Here is a 17,122-nt window from a genome sequence, read left to right on the forward strand (position 1 = left end):
CTCATTAAGCATTTATTGTTGTTCAGTTGTTTCAGTCCCGTCTGACTCTTTGTGACCACATTTGGGGGTTTCTTGGTAAAGATACTAGAATGGTTTGCCATTTCCTTCTCCAGCTCATTTTACAGATGAGGAAACCGAGGCAAACAGGGTGAAGTGACTTGCCCAGGGTCACAAAGCTAGTAAATATCTGACGCCAGATTTAAGCTCAGGAAGGTGAGTCTTCCTAACTCCAAGTCTGGTACACTATCCACTGTGCCCCAAACGTTTATTAAGCACCTACTATGTGCAAGGTACCACCTTAAGTTCTGGGGACAGGGGCAAAGACAAAAACAAAAAGAGTTTCTGCCCTAGAGAAGCTTACATTCTACTGGATTAAGGCAGCTCTCAATTTAATAACTCCAGCTAAATAAATGAATGAGTGAACAGAACAAACAGACATAAATAAAGCTGTCCTAACATGACTTCTTACTGAACACATGCTGGCTTACAGAAATCAGTATTTCTCTTTCTGAGTGCTTACAAATTATTCCTTTAACAATTCATTGTGTAACTTTGCAATGCCAAGATCTACCATCTTCTTCTTCTTGAAAATAAAGAACTGCTTATCTCCAGTTCTATGCCCTTTTTCATTTCTCCGTTTTCAGAGATCACCAACAACTATTCAGCAATCCCTTTGGTAAGTGACTTCAGTACACTATGATGTAGTTCATTCGGGTCAATTGACTTAAACTCATTGAAGTCTCTTTCCTCATCCTCATTTATCTTGGATTCCAATTCCTTATTAATTTGTGTCCTATACTTTTCAGTCTATGTATTGATCATTCTCCTTTGAGAGACAACTTGGGCAAAATAAAAGGTCAATAATGTATATCAGACCATGTCTGGCACTCTCCTCCTTATCTATCACATTTCTAAAATGGCACAGTCACTGCCTTCCATGATGTTTTTGATTTCTACGTCAGCAACTAGTTCTTCCTTAACGACCGGAATCAGATCCAGAATAGTATTTCCTCACATTGCTTTTTCCATGTTGAGAAGGATGAGAATATTTGTGATATTAGTAAAAAAAAATGTCTTGGCTACTCATTTTTTAGCACAGAGGGACTTCTAGAAGATGTACAGATAGTAGAATTTTCCTGTCACTATCATACCTAGCCTGCATGCTAATATAACGATCTACTTCCAGAACTTATTATCCATTTCAAACTTCCAGTTGTCTATAATATACTCTCGTCATGACAGAACTTATGTTTCTTCCTCCACTGATACTCATGCCAATGTTCTCCATCAAATGTCATCCCTCCCCCAAGCCTCTTTCACACTGCGTATTTCTACAGTGGGTTATTTCTACGTCCTTTGCTCTGTCACATTCAACTCTAGGTTTATCTCACCAGATGGGGATTGAATTTATCTCCTTCCACCAAGATTTCTAGTTCACTGTATTATTTACATAACATTATTCCATTTGCTACCACCTATAATCAGTGAATAGAAGGATACAGACCCACAAATAAAGATGTACCCCCCTGCACCCCAATTAAGAGTCATGGTCCAGAAAAAGAATAAGACAGCCAAGTCCTAGAAGGCACACACAGGGTGCTACCCTACACATGTAACTAGTATAAGGGTAATCTGGGAGGAAAAAAAGAATGTCACGTGTCATTAGACAGGTGACAGAATGAGAGGAGTTTCTGGCACCTATTAAGTAATGCTGAAAAAAGAGAGCTAGAGAAGGCAAATTAGTGGTATTTATCCAGTCATATCAAAGGGAGAGGGTAACTCTGATTCTAGGCTTCTGGGTTCTTTAGGCAGAAATATCCCCAGGGTAAATTGGGGGGCAACTAATCAGGTTTGATGGGGCAGCTAAGTGGCACAGTGGATAGAGCACCCCATCTGGAGTTAGGAGGACCCAAGTTTAAATATGGCCTCAAACACTTGGACCCTGGGCAAGTCACTTAACTCTGTTTGCCTCAGTTTCCTCATCTGTAAAAATGAGTTGGAGAAGGAAAATGGCAAACCACTCCAGTTATCTTTGCCAAGAAAACCCCAAAAGGGGTCATAAAGAGTCAGACACAACTGAAAAACAACAATAACAAAAATCTGGTTTGATAACAACAATACTAATACTAATACTACTAATAATAATTAATAATACTAATATCAAAGCAAGAGCAACACATTTGCTTACTGAAACTGAATTCCCTTTACTCTAATTCTGTGCTCACCAGGCAACCTTCTCCTCTGTGTTTTGGCAATGCTCTGCTTAGTGTCCTGGGTCTTGAGCCAGATATTGCTCCCATTGTAAACTAGTGAACTGGCCTTCTTGTTTATGAATCAGTCTCTTGTGAGTGTGGTTAAAGTGAGTCAACCCCTCCCCACCCCCAATCACCCCAAGTGAAATCTCCTTGGGTGGGCTAATAACATTTGTCTCTGAACTTTCAAAACTAAGAACTGCATAGACCCTATACAGTGGGGATCCCACCAAACACAGTCCTATATAGCCTGGGATTCAACATCCACCACCGCATCTTGGGATTCTAGCAAAGAATCCCCTTCTCCCATTGCCTTATGTACCAAAAAGAAACCTTCATTCCAACTGCAGAGCTGTTTCCAACAGGTCTTCAAACCACTCTCCTGGCTCAGGTTATATAATCAGCAACAATCTGCCTGGAAGACAAGCTGATTATATAAACTCAGATGCCACAGGGAAGAAATCTAATGTTCTTCATCCACACATGGCTCTCTTTCTTTCTTATTTTCTCTCTTTCTCTACAGCGTTTCCCTGTCTCTGTTATGTGTCTCCCCCTTCTGTCTCAGTCTCTCTCCCTCTATCTCTCCCTCCCTTCCTGTCTCTCTCCTTCTCCCACCTTCTTTCACTTCTCAGTCCCTCTCTCCTCTTCCCTCCCTCCTTGTGTCTATCACAAAGACACACACACACACACACACACACACACACACACACACACACACACACACACACACACACATGCATCCAGTGAGATCAGTGATTTAAGATGCAGCCTTGGGTCCCATTTCTCCTCTTTGCCCCTTTCCCTCCCTTCCCCACCTCAAGCTTGCAAAAACATGTTATGTAAAATAAGGGAGGGGGGGTTTGGCTGTTTCCAACAACAGTAGCAGAGGGCATTTCCAGGGGATTAATGGCAGGCTCCGAGGAACCGCTGGCTTGGGGAACAGACCATTAACCTCAGTCAGCTATTAATCCCCAGGGGGGAAAAAAAAAGCTTTGCCCTGAGGTGACTACTATTAGCAAATGGATGTTCTGAAGGTGGAGGAGGAAGGGAATAGAACAAACACATCCTACACTGGAAAGAGCAAGATTCCCCCCTTGCCCTGACGACAGAAGCATTTTAGCAAGGACAGCTTTGGCTGACTCACGGAAAGGTGGGCAGGTTGGTGCCAATCTCCGCTTTGCAGAGAGAGGGCCTGTTTGTTCACTGTGTACATGGTACCACACTTGACACCCTCGAGGATACCAAGGAGCAGCAGTCACTTGAGGGAAATGATTGTGTATTATGAATTTTTCAATTCAATTAGAATGAGCAAGCATTCATTAAGTGCCTACTTGGTGCTAGGCAGTGTGAATATAAAGAAAGAAAAAATAGTCCCTAGTCTCAAGAAGTCTACTGGGGAGAAATTAACACACACACAGATAAGAAACTACAAAATAAATTCTTTTTGGGAGGGCACACTAATACCTAAGGAGAGGGATCAGGGAAGGTCTCACAGAAGGAGTGCCATTTGATCTAAACCATGCAGGGTGCCAGGAACTCCAAGAGGCAGAGTTGGAGGAGAGGAAGGAGAGCACTCCAGGCATGGAGGGAAAGTGTGTGAGCACAGAGGTGTGCACATGGAGTGCTGTGTAAGGGGAACACCACGTGGGCCATTTTGGCTGGAAATCGGAGTGTGTGAGGGGAGTAACATGAAATCAGCTGGGACCATGCCTCCCATGGCACACACCATTGCATCTCACATATCCTGGGGCACTCAAATACATCCTTGTGGACTGATACAAACAGAAAGGCAAATGTGGAAGTTCAGTGGTTTGTTTCTGCCCCTCCCCCGTCTTTCACCTTGCCAACCTTTGGGCACCACCTGTTCAACAAATATTTATCATGTAAATAGTGGTGACCAATGTCCCAAGTCCACTTCTGGGGCCCACTGTGGTACTGAACCCAAATTTGATTTCCCTGGTAAGCTATGTTCCTGACCTCTTCCCTGTTCCTTCCTATCAACATCTCATGAGTCTAAGCCACTCAGTGATGAGTATCAGGACAGCAGCCAAGTAGTATGACTTGAGGGAGTGTCATAAAGACCCATCTGCTCTGGAAGTATCTACCTTTGTGCCAGAAATTCACACCATTAGGGTGCCTCCTGTGGGCTAAAGCATGGAAGTTCTCTCAAAATTGTACACTTTCACAAGCCATCCACAACTTTATCATGCTAGCTTTTTCACTGGATGGACTCATTAGCAGGGCTCTGGGGTAACAAGATGGAGAAGAAATAAGTTTTGATAGGAAGGTTTCAGGTCAAGTGTTTGGTCTGAGCCCGGATTTGAACTCAGGTCCTCCTGACTTCAGGGCTGGTACTCTATCCACTGTGCCACCTAGCTGCCCCTCAAGTTGTTTTTTTCATCAATACAATGGAGATAAGGTACCTACCTGAGTATATAGTAGGCATTTAATAAATGTCTTTTGAATGAATGATGCCTGAATAAAACAAAAACAAAAAGAAAAAGTGAATGAATGAAGGCAGGCTTTGTCTCCTCCGTGATTATTCCTAAGGCCAGTCTTGGCAACATAAATGTGGGTCATTAAACAAAATGTGAATTTTGTAGTTCTTGACCACAGCTCCAAAACCAAAAGCCTTTAGGGGCAGCTAGGTGGTCCAGTGGATAGAGCACCAGCTCTGAATTCAGGAGAACCTGAGTTCAAATTCGACCTCGGACACATAACACTTACTAGCTGTGTGACCCTGGGCAAGTCACTTCACCCCACTGCCTAAAACAACAAAAACCAAAAACCAAAACAAAACCAAAATTCTTTGTTTTCAGGAATCAACAAATCTCAATTAAGCTCCCACTATATTCTAGGCACTGTGCTAGGCACTGAGGTTACAAATACCAAGAATGAAACAATTCCTACTCATAACAAACTTACAGTCTAATGGAGAGATGAGTACAGAACGATATATGCAAAACAAACGTGGAGTCCAAATACAAATGCAGAACATACAAGGTGGTTTGAGAGTGAGAACGCTCACAGCTGGGAAGAAGTGAGAGAGGGTTTCAGGAAAGGTTTCCTGCAGATGATGCCTAGGCTTCATGTTAAAGGAAGAGAGGGACTCTATGAAGGGGAGTAAAGGAGGGACGACAATCAAACCTAGTTATAGTATAATTCAAAAACCCAAGGGAAAGGTTCTAAGCTCTTTCATTCTGTCTATGGCATAAATATGATATATAGGCTGGACCCATGGAGCACTTGGGTGACACAAATATAATTACTATTTAACGATGTGCTGAATATTCCCAGCATCATCCAAGTCTATCTCATAAGCAGAGGTTTCTTTTCTGTTTAAAATCGAGGTGAAAGGAAATTTTAGCATCTCAGAAGGCCAAAATCTCCACAGTGAATCTACCAGAGGTGACAGCTTAGCTGTGGCAGCATCTGCTATCTTTGAGAAACACGCAGCAGAGTTAAGTATGAGGCCAGCAGTCAGGAGACCTCCCCTCTGCTGGTCCTGGCTCTGAGGCTCACTAGCTGTGTGACTTTGGGGAAGTCTTCATCTCTCTGGGATCTCAGATGATGGATGACCTCTAAAGTCTCCTCCAACTTTTTCTGTGACTCTAGGACCAGCATGTTGGTCTGGGTGTTTCTACAAATAACTCTGGCTTGGAAATTACTTCTTGAAATCTGAAAATTGTGATCACACAGTTTTATAGTACAATACTCTAAAAGCCTACTTTTAGAATACTTCTCACCTCCGTCTGACCTGTCACTAGGTAATACCTCTGGTGAAATGTGGTGAGAGAAAAGGTTATAATTCTTAGCAAAAATAAGATTCTTGGAGTATCTGTGGATTTTCCCTATCTGCTTATTAATTATTCTGAATAACTGGGATTGGGATTGCTTCTCAAGAACCACAGGAATTATGCTCAGTGTCTGATGCCTAATCTGAAAGATTGACTGGCTTTGTTTCTGTTTTGTTTTTTTGGTGAGGCAATCGGGGTTAAGTGACTTGCCCAGGGTCACACAGCTAGTGTCAAGTGTCTGAAGCTACATTTGAACTTAGGTCCTCCTCACTCCAAGGCTGGAGCTCCATCTATTTACTGTGCCACCTAGCTAACCCCAGCTGACTGGCTTTGTAGCTTTGAATCAAACATCCAAGAAAAATGGCTCCAACCTACCTTTTCAGTCTTATTTCACTATTCTAATTTTCTACAAGGCTTAGCTGAAATGCTTCATCAGACATAAGGCCCTTCCTGATGCCCTAGCAGCTAGAATCTCCCCCAGGTAAAAACAGAACAAAACAAATCTGATTTGTGTTCATTTTGTATGTATATGTGTACATATATGGATACTTTACATATATGTATGCATGTCATGTCCCAGGTTTAGCTATAAGCACTGTAAAGGCAGGAACTGTTTTTTGTCTTTTGCATCCCCTAGCACAGTGCCTGGCACACAGCAAGTGCTTAATAAATGCTTGTGAGTTGACTGATTACTTGCCCTCCCTTGTCTGTACCTACATTCCAGCCAAAGGGGACTACTAGGTGTTTCTTAATTCTTCCCCATTACTTTGGCCTCAGCAGCTGTGGAAGCTACCTCAGGTAACCTGGTCACTCCCTCTCTCCATAGCCTTCCTTGTTGAAATCCTTCTTTTTCTTCAGCACCCACATCTTTGCTGAAGTGTTTCCTGATCGCTGCAACTAAAAGAAATCTCCCTCCTCATATTTCTTCAGCACTTTGTCTGGACCCGTCCCTTACCCGTAACACATTCTACCTTATTTGTGCACATCAAAGACACTTCATAAATACCAGAATGGAATGGACACAGTAAGTCTGTTGATGATGGAAGCCACATACTAGAGAAATCCCCCCTCCAGAAATCACTGTTGATTCTTCATCCCTTCAGCTGCTTGTGCCTTTCTCCCAATATCTTGGTATACATTTTATATTTACTTATGTGGCCATGTCATTTGGGGCAGCTAAGTGGTACAGTGCATAAAGTACTTGGCCTGGAGTCTCATCTTTCTGACTTCAAATCTGGCCTCGGACACCTACTAGCTGGGTGACCCTGGGCAAGTCACTTAACCTTGTTGACCTCAGTTTCCTCATTTGTAAAATGAGCTACAGAAGGAAATGGCAAACTACTCCAGTATCCATGCCAAGAAGACCCCAAATGGGGTCAGGAAGGGTTGGACACAACTGAAAAACAATTTTACACCACCAACAATATGTCATTCCCCACCAAAGAATATAAGCTTTTGGAAGACATAGACTTTATTTTTTCTTGGTATATTTTATTCCTAGTACAATTTATGGAACTTCCCAACTCCTACTTTTAAAAAAAAATTTTCTTTTGAGGCAACTGGGTTCAGTGACTTGCCCAGGGTCACAGCGCTAACAAGTGCCTGAGGCCTGACTTGAACTCAGGTCTTCCTGACTCCAGGGCCACTCTCCCCCAACCCCTCCCCCTTTCAAACTAGAACTGTGATTTCACTGGTATAGAAACTTACCCAGGGTCATACAGCCAGTATGTCTCACGTATAACACTTGACCCCAGGTGGCTCCTCCTGTCATATAGTAGGTAATTAATAAATGCTTACTGACTGACTGTCTATAAGAGTACTGTCACCAACATCTTCCACAAGTCCTACTGAGAACTAGCAGGATAGCTTCATCAAAGACAAAATCCTGGAATGCAAATGATGCTTCAGCAATCAATCCCTTACTGAGTACTTACCTTGCACTAGGCAGGGTCTCTCATCAGAAGCACAATACTACTCACTGATATTCCCCTGGACTGGCCATTTTGAGAGAACAACAGCCTGAAACCCTGAACAATGGCAGGAGCCTGACTCTTGGTGTCTCTGCCTCAAGCCCCTCCCCCCTCCAGCCCATCCTCCACTTGGCTGTCAAATGGATCTTTGCCAAAGTCCAGGTCTAGTCAATGAACCTGCTCAATAAATTCCAGTCGCTCCCTATCACCACCAAAATCAAATACAAAAATCCTGCCTGGTGTTCAAAGCCCTTCATAGCCTGGTCCCCTCCTTTCCAGTCTTCTCATACCTCATGCCCTTGGGGGTTGCCCCAGCCCCCCTTGGTGAGCTGATCTTCCATGCCTGGAAGAATGCTCTCCCTCCTCTCTGTCTCCTGGCTTCCCTGACTTCCTTCAAGTACCAGTTATAATCCCACCTTCTACAGAAAGTCCTTCTTAACTCTTGTGCCTTCCCTCTGTTCATTATTTCCCTTTTATGCTATATATAATTTGTACTACATTTTAAGGAAACCTGTTTATTGTCTCCCCCATTAGATCTTAAACTCCTTGAGTTCTTTTCTTTTTTTATCCTATGTTTACACTGTGCACATAGTAGGTGCTTAATAAATGCTTACACACTGACTGAGTCCACAATCCAGTGGCACTGGCCTCCTTGCTGTTCTTTGCACAAGAGACTCCATATTCTGACTCGGGGCATTTTTACCCGGTTTTTCCCAATGCCTGGAAGTCTCTCCTTCCTCATCTCAGTTTTTTGCCTTTCTTGGTTTCCTTCAAGTCCCCAATAAAGTCCTACATTTTACAAGAAGTTTTTCCCGGTCTCCTTCAAAGCTAGTGCCTTCCTTCCGAGATTCCCTCACATTGACCCTGTACATATCTTGTAGGTTCATAGTGGCTTTCATGTTGTCACCCCAGTTAGGCTATAAACTTGCTGAGAGCAGGGATTGTCTTTTACCAGTATAACCCTAGTCATTAGCAGTGCCTGGAACACTGTAGGTGCTTAGTAAATGCTGGGTAACTGACTCATAGTTCAGTGGGTTTGTTAAGCTGAAGTAGAGAGGGAAGAAAAGTATTTTAAGTAGTGGCAGGGAGGGCAACTCTGTAGGAATAAGAACATAGATTTAGAGTTGGAAGCCATCAAGTCCAATCCCCTCATGTACAGATGAGGAAACTGAGGCACAGAGCAGTTAAGAGACTTGCTCAGGATCAGAATGCTAGTAAACATCTGTGGTTGGACTTGAACCTGGTTCTTCCTGACACTGCAAGTCCAGAGCCCTGTATGCTCTACTATGCTCTCTTTCAAGGGCATAGGTTTCCCAATAAACATGCAGATAGATATGCTCTCTTAATTTTAGAAGATCATTCTGAACCATTCTAAACCAAAGACAGCATCTTCTAGCTCTACAAGTTGGCTCCAAGCAAAGCAAATGTCTACTATTTTTGATTCAAAAGAAACAGAATCTAACAAAATAATGAACAGCTGTTCCTGACCCTGGGCAGTCAGTAACAAGACTTCTTCCGGCCTACAAGAGGCCAATCTCAAAGACAAGCACTGGAAAAGAGACTGTAAACCCAAATCAAAGAGCATTCTTGATGTGACTGGATAGGAAGGGCATTGGTCTATTCGGGTCAGGCCTACAGTTAGTAGCCTCCTCTCTGAGCACCAAATGGTTTGAGCCCAAGAGTGCTCAGACTAAACACTCACAGCTGGGAAGAACAATTCTTAAATCAGATTTCTCAAGGAGACACAGAATATTAGGTAAAAGGGATATCAGAGAATATCTGGTCCAACACCCTTCTTTTACAGGTAAGGAAACTGAAGTGTAAAGCCAAAGTGGTTTGCCCACATTTAGACAGCTAGTCTTTGGTAGAGCAGAGCAGGGCTTAAGAGCTAGGTCTCCGGACTTGTGTAACCTTAATTTAAAGGATATTATTTGGGATCTGTTTCCTTCCCATTCATTACTGAAGGGATCAACTGTTTGCTTTCTTTGTCTTTTTGAAAGCCTTATTATTGTATTTTCCAAGCCTACTTTAAAACTGAATGGGCATTGTTAACTTTCTGTTTATTTTTCAATTCTAAAGCTTAAAGTTCAAGTACAGCTATATGCTTTGATCACAGACTTTAGCATAGGAACTGCAAGAGAACTTACAGCCCTGGTGTGAAATCTAAAGAAGACCTGTGAAATCGAAGCCCAGTTTCATCGGTTAATGGCCTACAATCCAGATATAACCTGTTCATTCCTTTTCTTTAAGTATAAAAAGAGGATAACTGACGCATTTGCTCATTGCTTTTCCTTACTGCCTTCAGAACACATTTGGTAGCTGATACATCTGAACCAAAGGCTGAACAGTGCAGGGGGATGTTCCTTAAAGGAAGTCTGACAGACTGACAGCCACTCACTTTTGCACAGCTGCCTATGGCTTCTGATAGTGGCTCTCTAGAAAGACTTTCTACTTGATTCTGTATCAGCTGCATAGCCTTTCATATAAGCCAACTCCAAGCAAGGAAACCTTTTGTGGGAGAGGATTTCCAGGAGGGCTGTGCCCGGGGGATCACGTAGCCAGCTGAAACATAAGAGGCTGTGAAAGGCTGCATTTAGTGACATTCCCCTCACAGCCTTTATTCACGAGTTTTTCCAGAGGTGAGTTTGGTTTAAAAAAGAAGCCTCCCTCTTCTTCCCTCTTCTTCCCCCTTCTCCCCACCAGCAAACACATATTCATGAGCAAAATAATTTTTGGTAATGCTCATCTTCAGGAGGAGTAGTTACCCAGCAAAGACAAAGTAGTTTATCGACCTAATTCAGAAAACGTGTTTGATTAGAAAAGTTAGTAAAAATGTCTCAGAGAGTCAGGGCCCCGATAGTCAGTGGCAAGGTCAAAAACATCCAGGGTCATGATAACTTTCTAGAAGTGAGAGATTCAGTGATATGTAACCAACTGCCTGCTGGACAGGTCCACCTGGATGTCCTGTAGACACCCTAAACTCATCACTTCCCAAAGGAATTCATTATATTTTACCTTTGCCCCCTCTAGCTCCACCAACCCAATCCATTACTATTGATGACACTACAATCTTTCTAGTCACCTAACCTTGCATAATCCTTCACTCTTTCCTATTTCTCAACCTCTAGGCAGGTGCCAAACTTTGTTGATTTGATCTCTTCAACATCTTCTGTCTCAGTAGTATTGTACTGTAGCCCACTGAACTAACAGATCACAGGGTAAGCACCTGACAATGATGTGCTGTTTATGACCCCACAGACCATACTGTCCATGGGATTTTCTTGGCAAAGAAAGATACTAGAGTGGTTTGCCATTTCCTTCTCCTGTGGATGAAGGCAAACAGAGGTTAAGTGGCTTGCCTAGGGTCACACAGCTAGCAAGTGTCTGAGGCCAAATTTGAATTCAGATCTTCCTGACTCCATGTCCAGCACTGTATTGAGCCACCTAGCTGCCTCTTATTGACAATAATAACAATATTTTTATTGTTCCTTTCTATTGTGCTTTAAGGTTTATAAAGCACTTTCCTCACAACAATCCTGCCAACTACACGATGAAACATTATTATTCCTATGCAGATGAGGAAGCTAAAGTTAAGTGATTTGCTAATAAGTACCACGGTTTAGATTCAAACTCAGTCCTTCTGACTCCAAGACCAGCTTATCACAATGTCCTTGGTTAAATGGCAACTGATATTAGTAAGAATGACTGGATTGTGCAGTCTGGTTTGCTAAGGAGCTCCCAGAAGTAGAAGACCGTGTCTTCCTATAAACTTCTACTTTGACTAAAACATGGTGGCTAAATCAATAGAGTACAGGAATCAAAACCAAACACTCAGTTTCACATGACTGACCTCAACTATGTCACACCAGCTCTTGGGCAGTAAAAGGATGGAGTCAGCTGGAAAGAGCCAAAAATCTTGGCCAGATCCAAGGAGTCTGGTGGATATTGAGGTTTTGTACACGCAAGGGGAAACATTTAGGAGGTCAGTTACTATGGGTAAATAGCTAATATAAATGCAAGAGAGAGACTACAGTCCTACACTTAGGAGATACACAGAGATACAGAGTGTTTTTCAAGTAGACAGGCTATTTTAGTGTCTAACAGTTCAAAACACACATACATATATACACACACACACACACACACACACACACACAAACATGCAAAGTGCGGGGTAAGTGGAGAGATGAGTTGGAGCTCCTAGGCTAGCAGGTTTTGAGAAGTGCCCTAGACTTCAACAAGCAGGTTTTGAGAAGTGCCCTAGACTTCAACAAGAAGAGCAGGTCGCTGGCTAATCCTAGGACAAGTGCTCTGTTCACTCTCTAGGCTTTATATAACCTACTTAGAATGGACATCCACTGTGCATCTAGCACGTATCTGCTGGCCATAAGATAAAAAGAGGTCTCCACAGTAGGGGGCTAGATCCTCTCCAGAGTTCTAACTTTCATTTTCCCTACTAGATTTTAAATTCCTTAAAGTCAGGTACTAATGTCTTATACTTTCACACATTCATAGGATCACAGACTCAGAGCTGGAAGGGACCTTACAGGCCAAGTCTAAACCCCTCATTTTACAGATAAAGAAACTGAGACCAAGAGAGGTTAAGTAACTAGCCCAGGGACACACAGCTAAGTGTCTGAGGCAGCATCTGAACTCAGATCTTCTTGACTCTTAAGCCTATCACTGTATCTACTCTTCCACCTAGCTGCCTGTTAGCCCATGTCAACTCACACATAGTGTTGCTATTAACAACAGCTCCTAACTTTTACATAGTCTACAAAGTGCTTTTCTCCCAACAACTCTGTGGAATAAATGGTAGGAGTATTATCTCCATTTTGTAGATGAGAAAACTGAGACCTGGGGAGGCTAAAGAACTTGCAAATCAAGCAGATTTGAAATGAGGAAATGTGGTTTGATTGACTCCGAGTGTTTGTAATGAATTTTATTTTTCTTGTGCTCTCAATGGAAGGTGGGTGGTCAGGTGCAAAGGCGGGTTTTGCCTGATTAAAACTATATATGTGTGTCTGTGTGTATACAAATATGTGTCTGTGTATATGTGTGTGTGTGTATACACATACACACAAAAACACATACATACACATGTATATGTATGTGAACATCTCCATATATTAAAACAAATATATAAAACAAACAAAAATACATATATGTGTGTATATATATAGGTAGACAGATAGATAGATGATAGATAGATAGACAGTAAAAAATATACATTATATATAACAGCTAGTTGGTGCAGTAGATAGAGCACCTGGCCTGAAGTCAGGAAGACTCGATTTTCTTAAGTTCAAATCTGGCCTCAGACACTTACTAGCTGTGTGACCCTGGGCAAGTCACTTAACCCTGTTTGCCTCAGTTTTCTCATCTGTAAAATGAGCTAAAGAAGGAAATGGCAAATGCCTTCAGTATCTTTGCCAAGAAGACCTCAAATGGGATCACGAAAAGTCAGACACAACTAAAAACAACTGAATAACAACAAATACATATCAACCTATTTATCTATTTTACAATTAGATTGAGATTGGAGAGTGAGGGAAATGGCTGTCCTATATGCCTGGAATGTATGCACTCCTTACTTCCCTCTTTTCCTTTTTAAGATGTAACTCAAGCACCATCTTCTGTATGAATCCTTTTCTGACTCCCTCATCTCCTAGTTCTCTCCCTACCAAACTACCTTGTATTTAACTACTTTGTATATACTAGTATTTATTCACTTTGCACTTACGCTATGTATACTTATATATGTCTTTGTTATCTCCCCCATTAGAATGTAAACTCCTTGCAAGTGGAGATTTCTTTTTTTGTATCCGTATCCCTAGTATGGTGCCTGGCATGCAGGAAGTGCCTAATGCATGCTTGCTGATTGACTGATTCCAAATCCAATGCTTTCCCACTATACCATACTGACTCCCACTGTAGGGGGTCAATAAATATTTCCTTTAGGGGAAGGGAAAGAAGATATGAGAATGAGACAGAAGAGAGAGGAGACAGATGGACTGGAGAAACATACCACTGATAGCTGGATAGATGAGACATTTGGAAACTACCTGCCCCCCCTATTCCCCTGGGGTGTTCTTTAGGAAGATCTAAGAAATAGCCTCTTTCTGCCTGCCTCCACAGCTCCCTATGTAGCAAAAGGCTAAGGAGAAAGAAGATGGCAGAAGACTGGGCATCCCTGACTTGATTTACATGTACCACAAACAATACCAGGAAGCATGCCTGCAAACTATTTCCTTCCCATACAAACTTGCCTGATAAATATCTTCCTTCATACTAGATGAGAAAATTCAGTTTTTCCTGGAAGGTATTTATAAAGTTCTACCACATAAGGAACTAAACTGGTATTCTCACTTTAAATAGATAATGCTAGAGCAAGTAGAATCACAATAGCAGCTTACAGTTAAGCAGTGGCTTGAAGGTCTATAAGGATCTTTCTTCACTAAAACCTTCGGAGGTTACCCCCACTTTACAGATGAGGAGACTGATGCACAGAAAAGTAAAGTGATCTGCAAAGGGAAAGTGGTCAGAAGAGGGAGAAATTAAACCTAAGTCTCTTTGCTACAATTTGCAGATTTGAAGATGGATGGCTCAAGAAACAGATGCTGCCACAGGTGTTGCTATGTTTATACTTTTCCTCTAAAGCCCCTTCTGGTTATGCACGTGATGTGCCATCTACAAGAGGGACACAAACAGGAGGTGCTCCATATGTGTTAAATGAATATATAATGACAGCGTAGGCTCAAAAGCCAAGGGAAGGGAAAGGTTAATAAGAGATCAGGACTTTCTCTCAATTCCCTTTATAGCCAATCACAACATCCTAATACTCCTCAGGATTGTCAAGCTGTTGGCTCACCAGGCTGTCATAATTTTCATACTCTGGGGGCATCTCATTTCTTCCCATGAGAACCTTATTATCCTCATCCTGTCCCCTCCCCTCCCCAATTAAAACATTAATAGCCTTGTTGAAAAGCTAAATATTAACATGATTAGTGAAGTGTGAGACACTAATTAGTCAGGTGTGAGACACCTGAAACTAAGGTGCCAAAATTCAGAATGGTCACAGACTCTGCCTAGTTCTATCAAGAAGTTTCAAGGGTGGGTAAAGGGCAAGAATGGTATCCACTGGAGGCTCCCCTGGCTATGTAAAGGTGTTCCTGAAAAGTTGCCTGTGCATGGGATTTTCCTAGATGGAATCCAGCTTTACTCATACTAAGGGAGGTTTCTATGTAAAGGAATTCAATTGTGAATCACTCATGAAAGCACTTCGATAGCAAATCCACATGTTTTCAGCTCAGGGGGGTTTTCAGGACTGTGGTTAGACCCGTATTCATCCAAGCAAAATCGGGCAATTAAAAAAATTCCACAATTGGTCTCTGTCCCCAGAGAGACTGTCTAACATCTTGAGGAGCAGATCTGGGCCATTAAGGACTCCCTGCCACATAAAAGAACATTTATTTTAAAGTCTAGAAATGGGAAGCTATTAGTTTCAGCCGAAAGAGCTCTCCAAAGCGTCGGCTGTTCTCATGACCTATTTTATATCTACTTCTTTCCACTTCTGCAAGGCAGGCAGAGATCGACCCAGTTTCCACAGCAAAGTGACAGTTGAAACACCAAATGGGAGGTAGTGATGATTTTAAGAAGCTACCACCCTCATCTCCCTGTAATCTCCCACCTTCTCCTTTGTTTCTCTTCTAACCCAACCTGCTCTCAAACCCTAATTCTTTTCTTCCTCTGCTACCTCCACACACAATAACTGAGCAGCATTTCACCTCCAATTAGGCTCCTCTCTTCAAAATCCTCCTGAAATGCTGCCTCCTGCAGGAAGGGCCCCAGTCCAGGTCAGGAGAATTTTCCTTTTAATCCCTACCTTGAATTGGCACTTGCCCATTGGATCACCTTCAAGTCTATCAGGTTTTAGGTGGGGGGGAAACAGAGAAAACAAAAGCAATTCCTCTATGCAATAGCTGTATTAATCCAGAAAATGCATGCAAGCTCAATTTTACAGAAAATTTTGAAGCTGGTGGAACTTTTCTCCGAGCCCTCAAACCCCATGTTACCTCTTTTCCTCTTCTCAGTGGTGCTGCCCCATGGATCTCATCCTTGGATATCCCAGAACTCTTGTTGCCCCTACACATCCCCTCTCAAAATCAGCTCTAACTAAAGGATAAAATGAATTCCTAGTCACTCTGGTTCTAATGATTGATACGCCTTGATAATATATCTTTCATAAGGGTATTTAAGTATAAAGAAACAACAAACTATTAAGCCATAGGAATAAATCTCTGTTGGCGAAATTTCAGGCATCAGTGACCCAGAAGGGAGAACACAGCACTGTGAGATTGGAGGGGTGAGGTGGTTTGCACAGAGCTCCTGTAATCATACCACAGGGATGGTAGAGATTCTGACTGGTCTCAAGTGTGTCACTGACCAGTCACCATACTGCCTTTAGTAGGGATTCAATTTTATTTACTTCTGTATCTCTAGAGTAGGTGGCCCATTATCTTCCTCATAATATATGTACAATAAATCTGTACTCAATTATCTGCACAATCAATTCAATCAACAAATAGTATCTAACTATTCATTTGGCAGCCTTTTAAAAACATTTACTACGTACCTAGTCCAATTCAAGGCAATGTAGAGAAATAAGAAGAGATAATTTGTTCTTGTCCTTAGTACTTACAATCTACTTGGGAAGATGAGATATGCATGTGAAGCAATTAAAAAATAATATGAAATCATGTGTACTCAAAGGCTAAACTACAGCAGATACCTCAAATGCCAAATTAGAGAGAGATAAGAGAAATCCTTGTGGGTTATAGCAGTGGTCAGGGAATACTCAATAGAGGAAATGGGCCTTGAGAAGAGTTCTGAAAAATGAGCATAATTTAACAGACAGAGGAGGAGGACGGGCATTGTAGGCAGGGCACAAAAGCAATAATCAATAGAACACGTAGAGTGTTAAAGATGCCACGCTACCTAGAATGAAGAGTTCGTGTGGGGCAATAGTAGGAGAAAAAGTTAGGCAAGTAAGATGGGAGCAGACAAAAAGGGCCTTGAATGCTGGGCCAAAGCATTCACTTTA

At 42.1% G+C, this 17,122-nt stretch overlaps 1 protein-coding gene across 7 annotated transcripts in view; it reads right to left on the reverse strand.

The window, feature by feature from the left end:
* The window catches only part of CTIF (cap binding complex dependent translation initiation factor), a 479,887-nt gene that overhangs the window by 249,245 nt on the left and 213,520 nt on the right, over positions 1 to 17,122 (reverse strand). For 5 of the 7 annotated variants that reach the window (XM_078153268.1, XM_078153267.1, XM_078153266.1 and 2 more), the window contains one exon: positions 4,680 to 4,727. The exons of the other annotated variants lie outside the window; for them this stretch is intronic. In XM_078153268.1, the coding sequence (XP_078009394.1) occupies positions 4,680 to 4,727 (48 nt within the window). The remainder of the gene's footprint in view (positions 1 to 4,679; positions 4,728 to 17,122) is intronic. 7 annotated transcript variants of the gene reach the window in all.

This window comes from Phascolarctos cinereus, unplaced genomic scaffold (assembly GCF_003287225.1).
Source record: "Phascolarctos cinereus isolate Bilbo 61053 unplaced genomic scaffold, phaCin_HiC Scaffold_4;HRSCAF=312, whole genome shotgun sequence".
In the NCBI taxonomy this organism is placed as follows: domain Eukaryota; kingdom Metazoa; phylum Chordata; class Mammalia; order Diprotodontia; family Phascolarctidae; genus Phascolarctos; species Phascolarctos cinereus.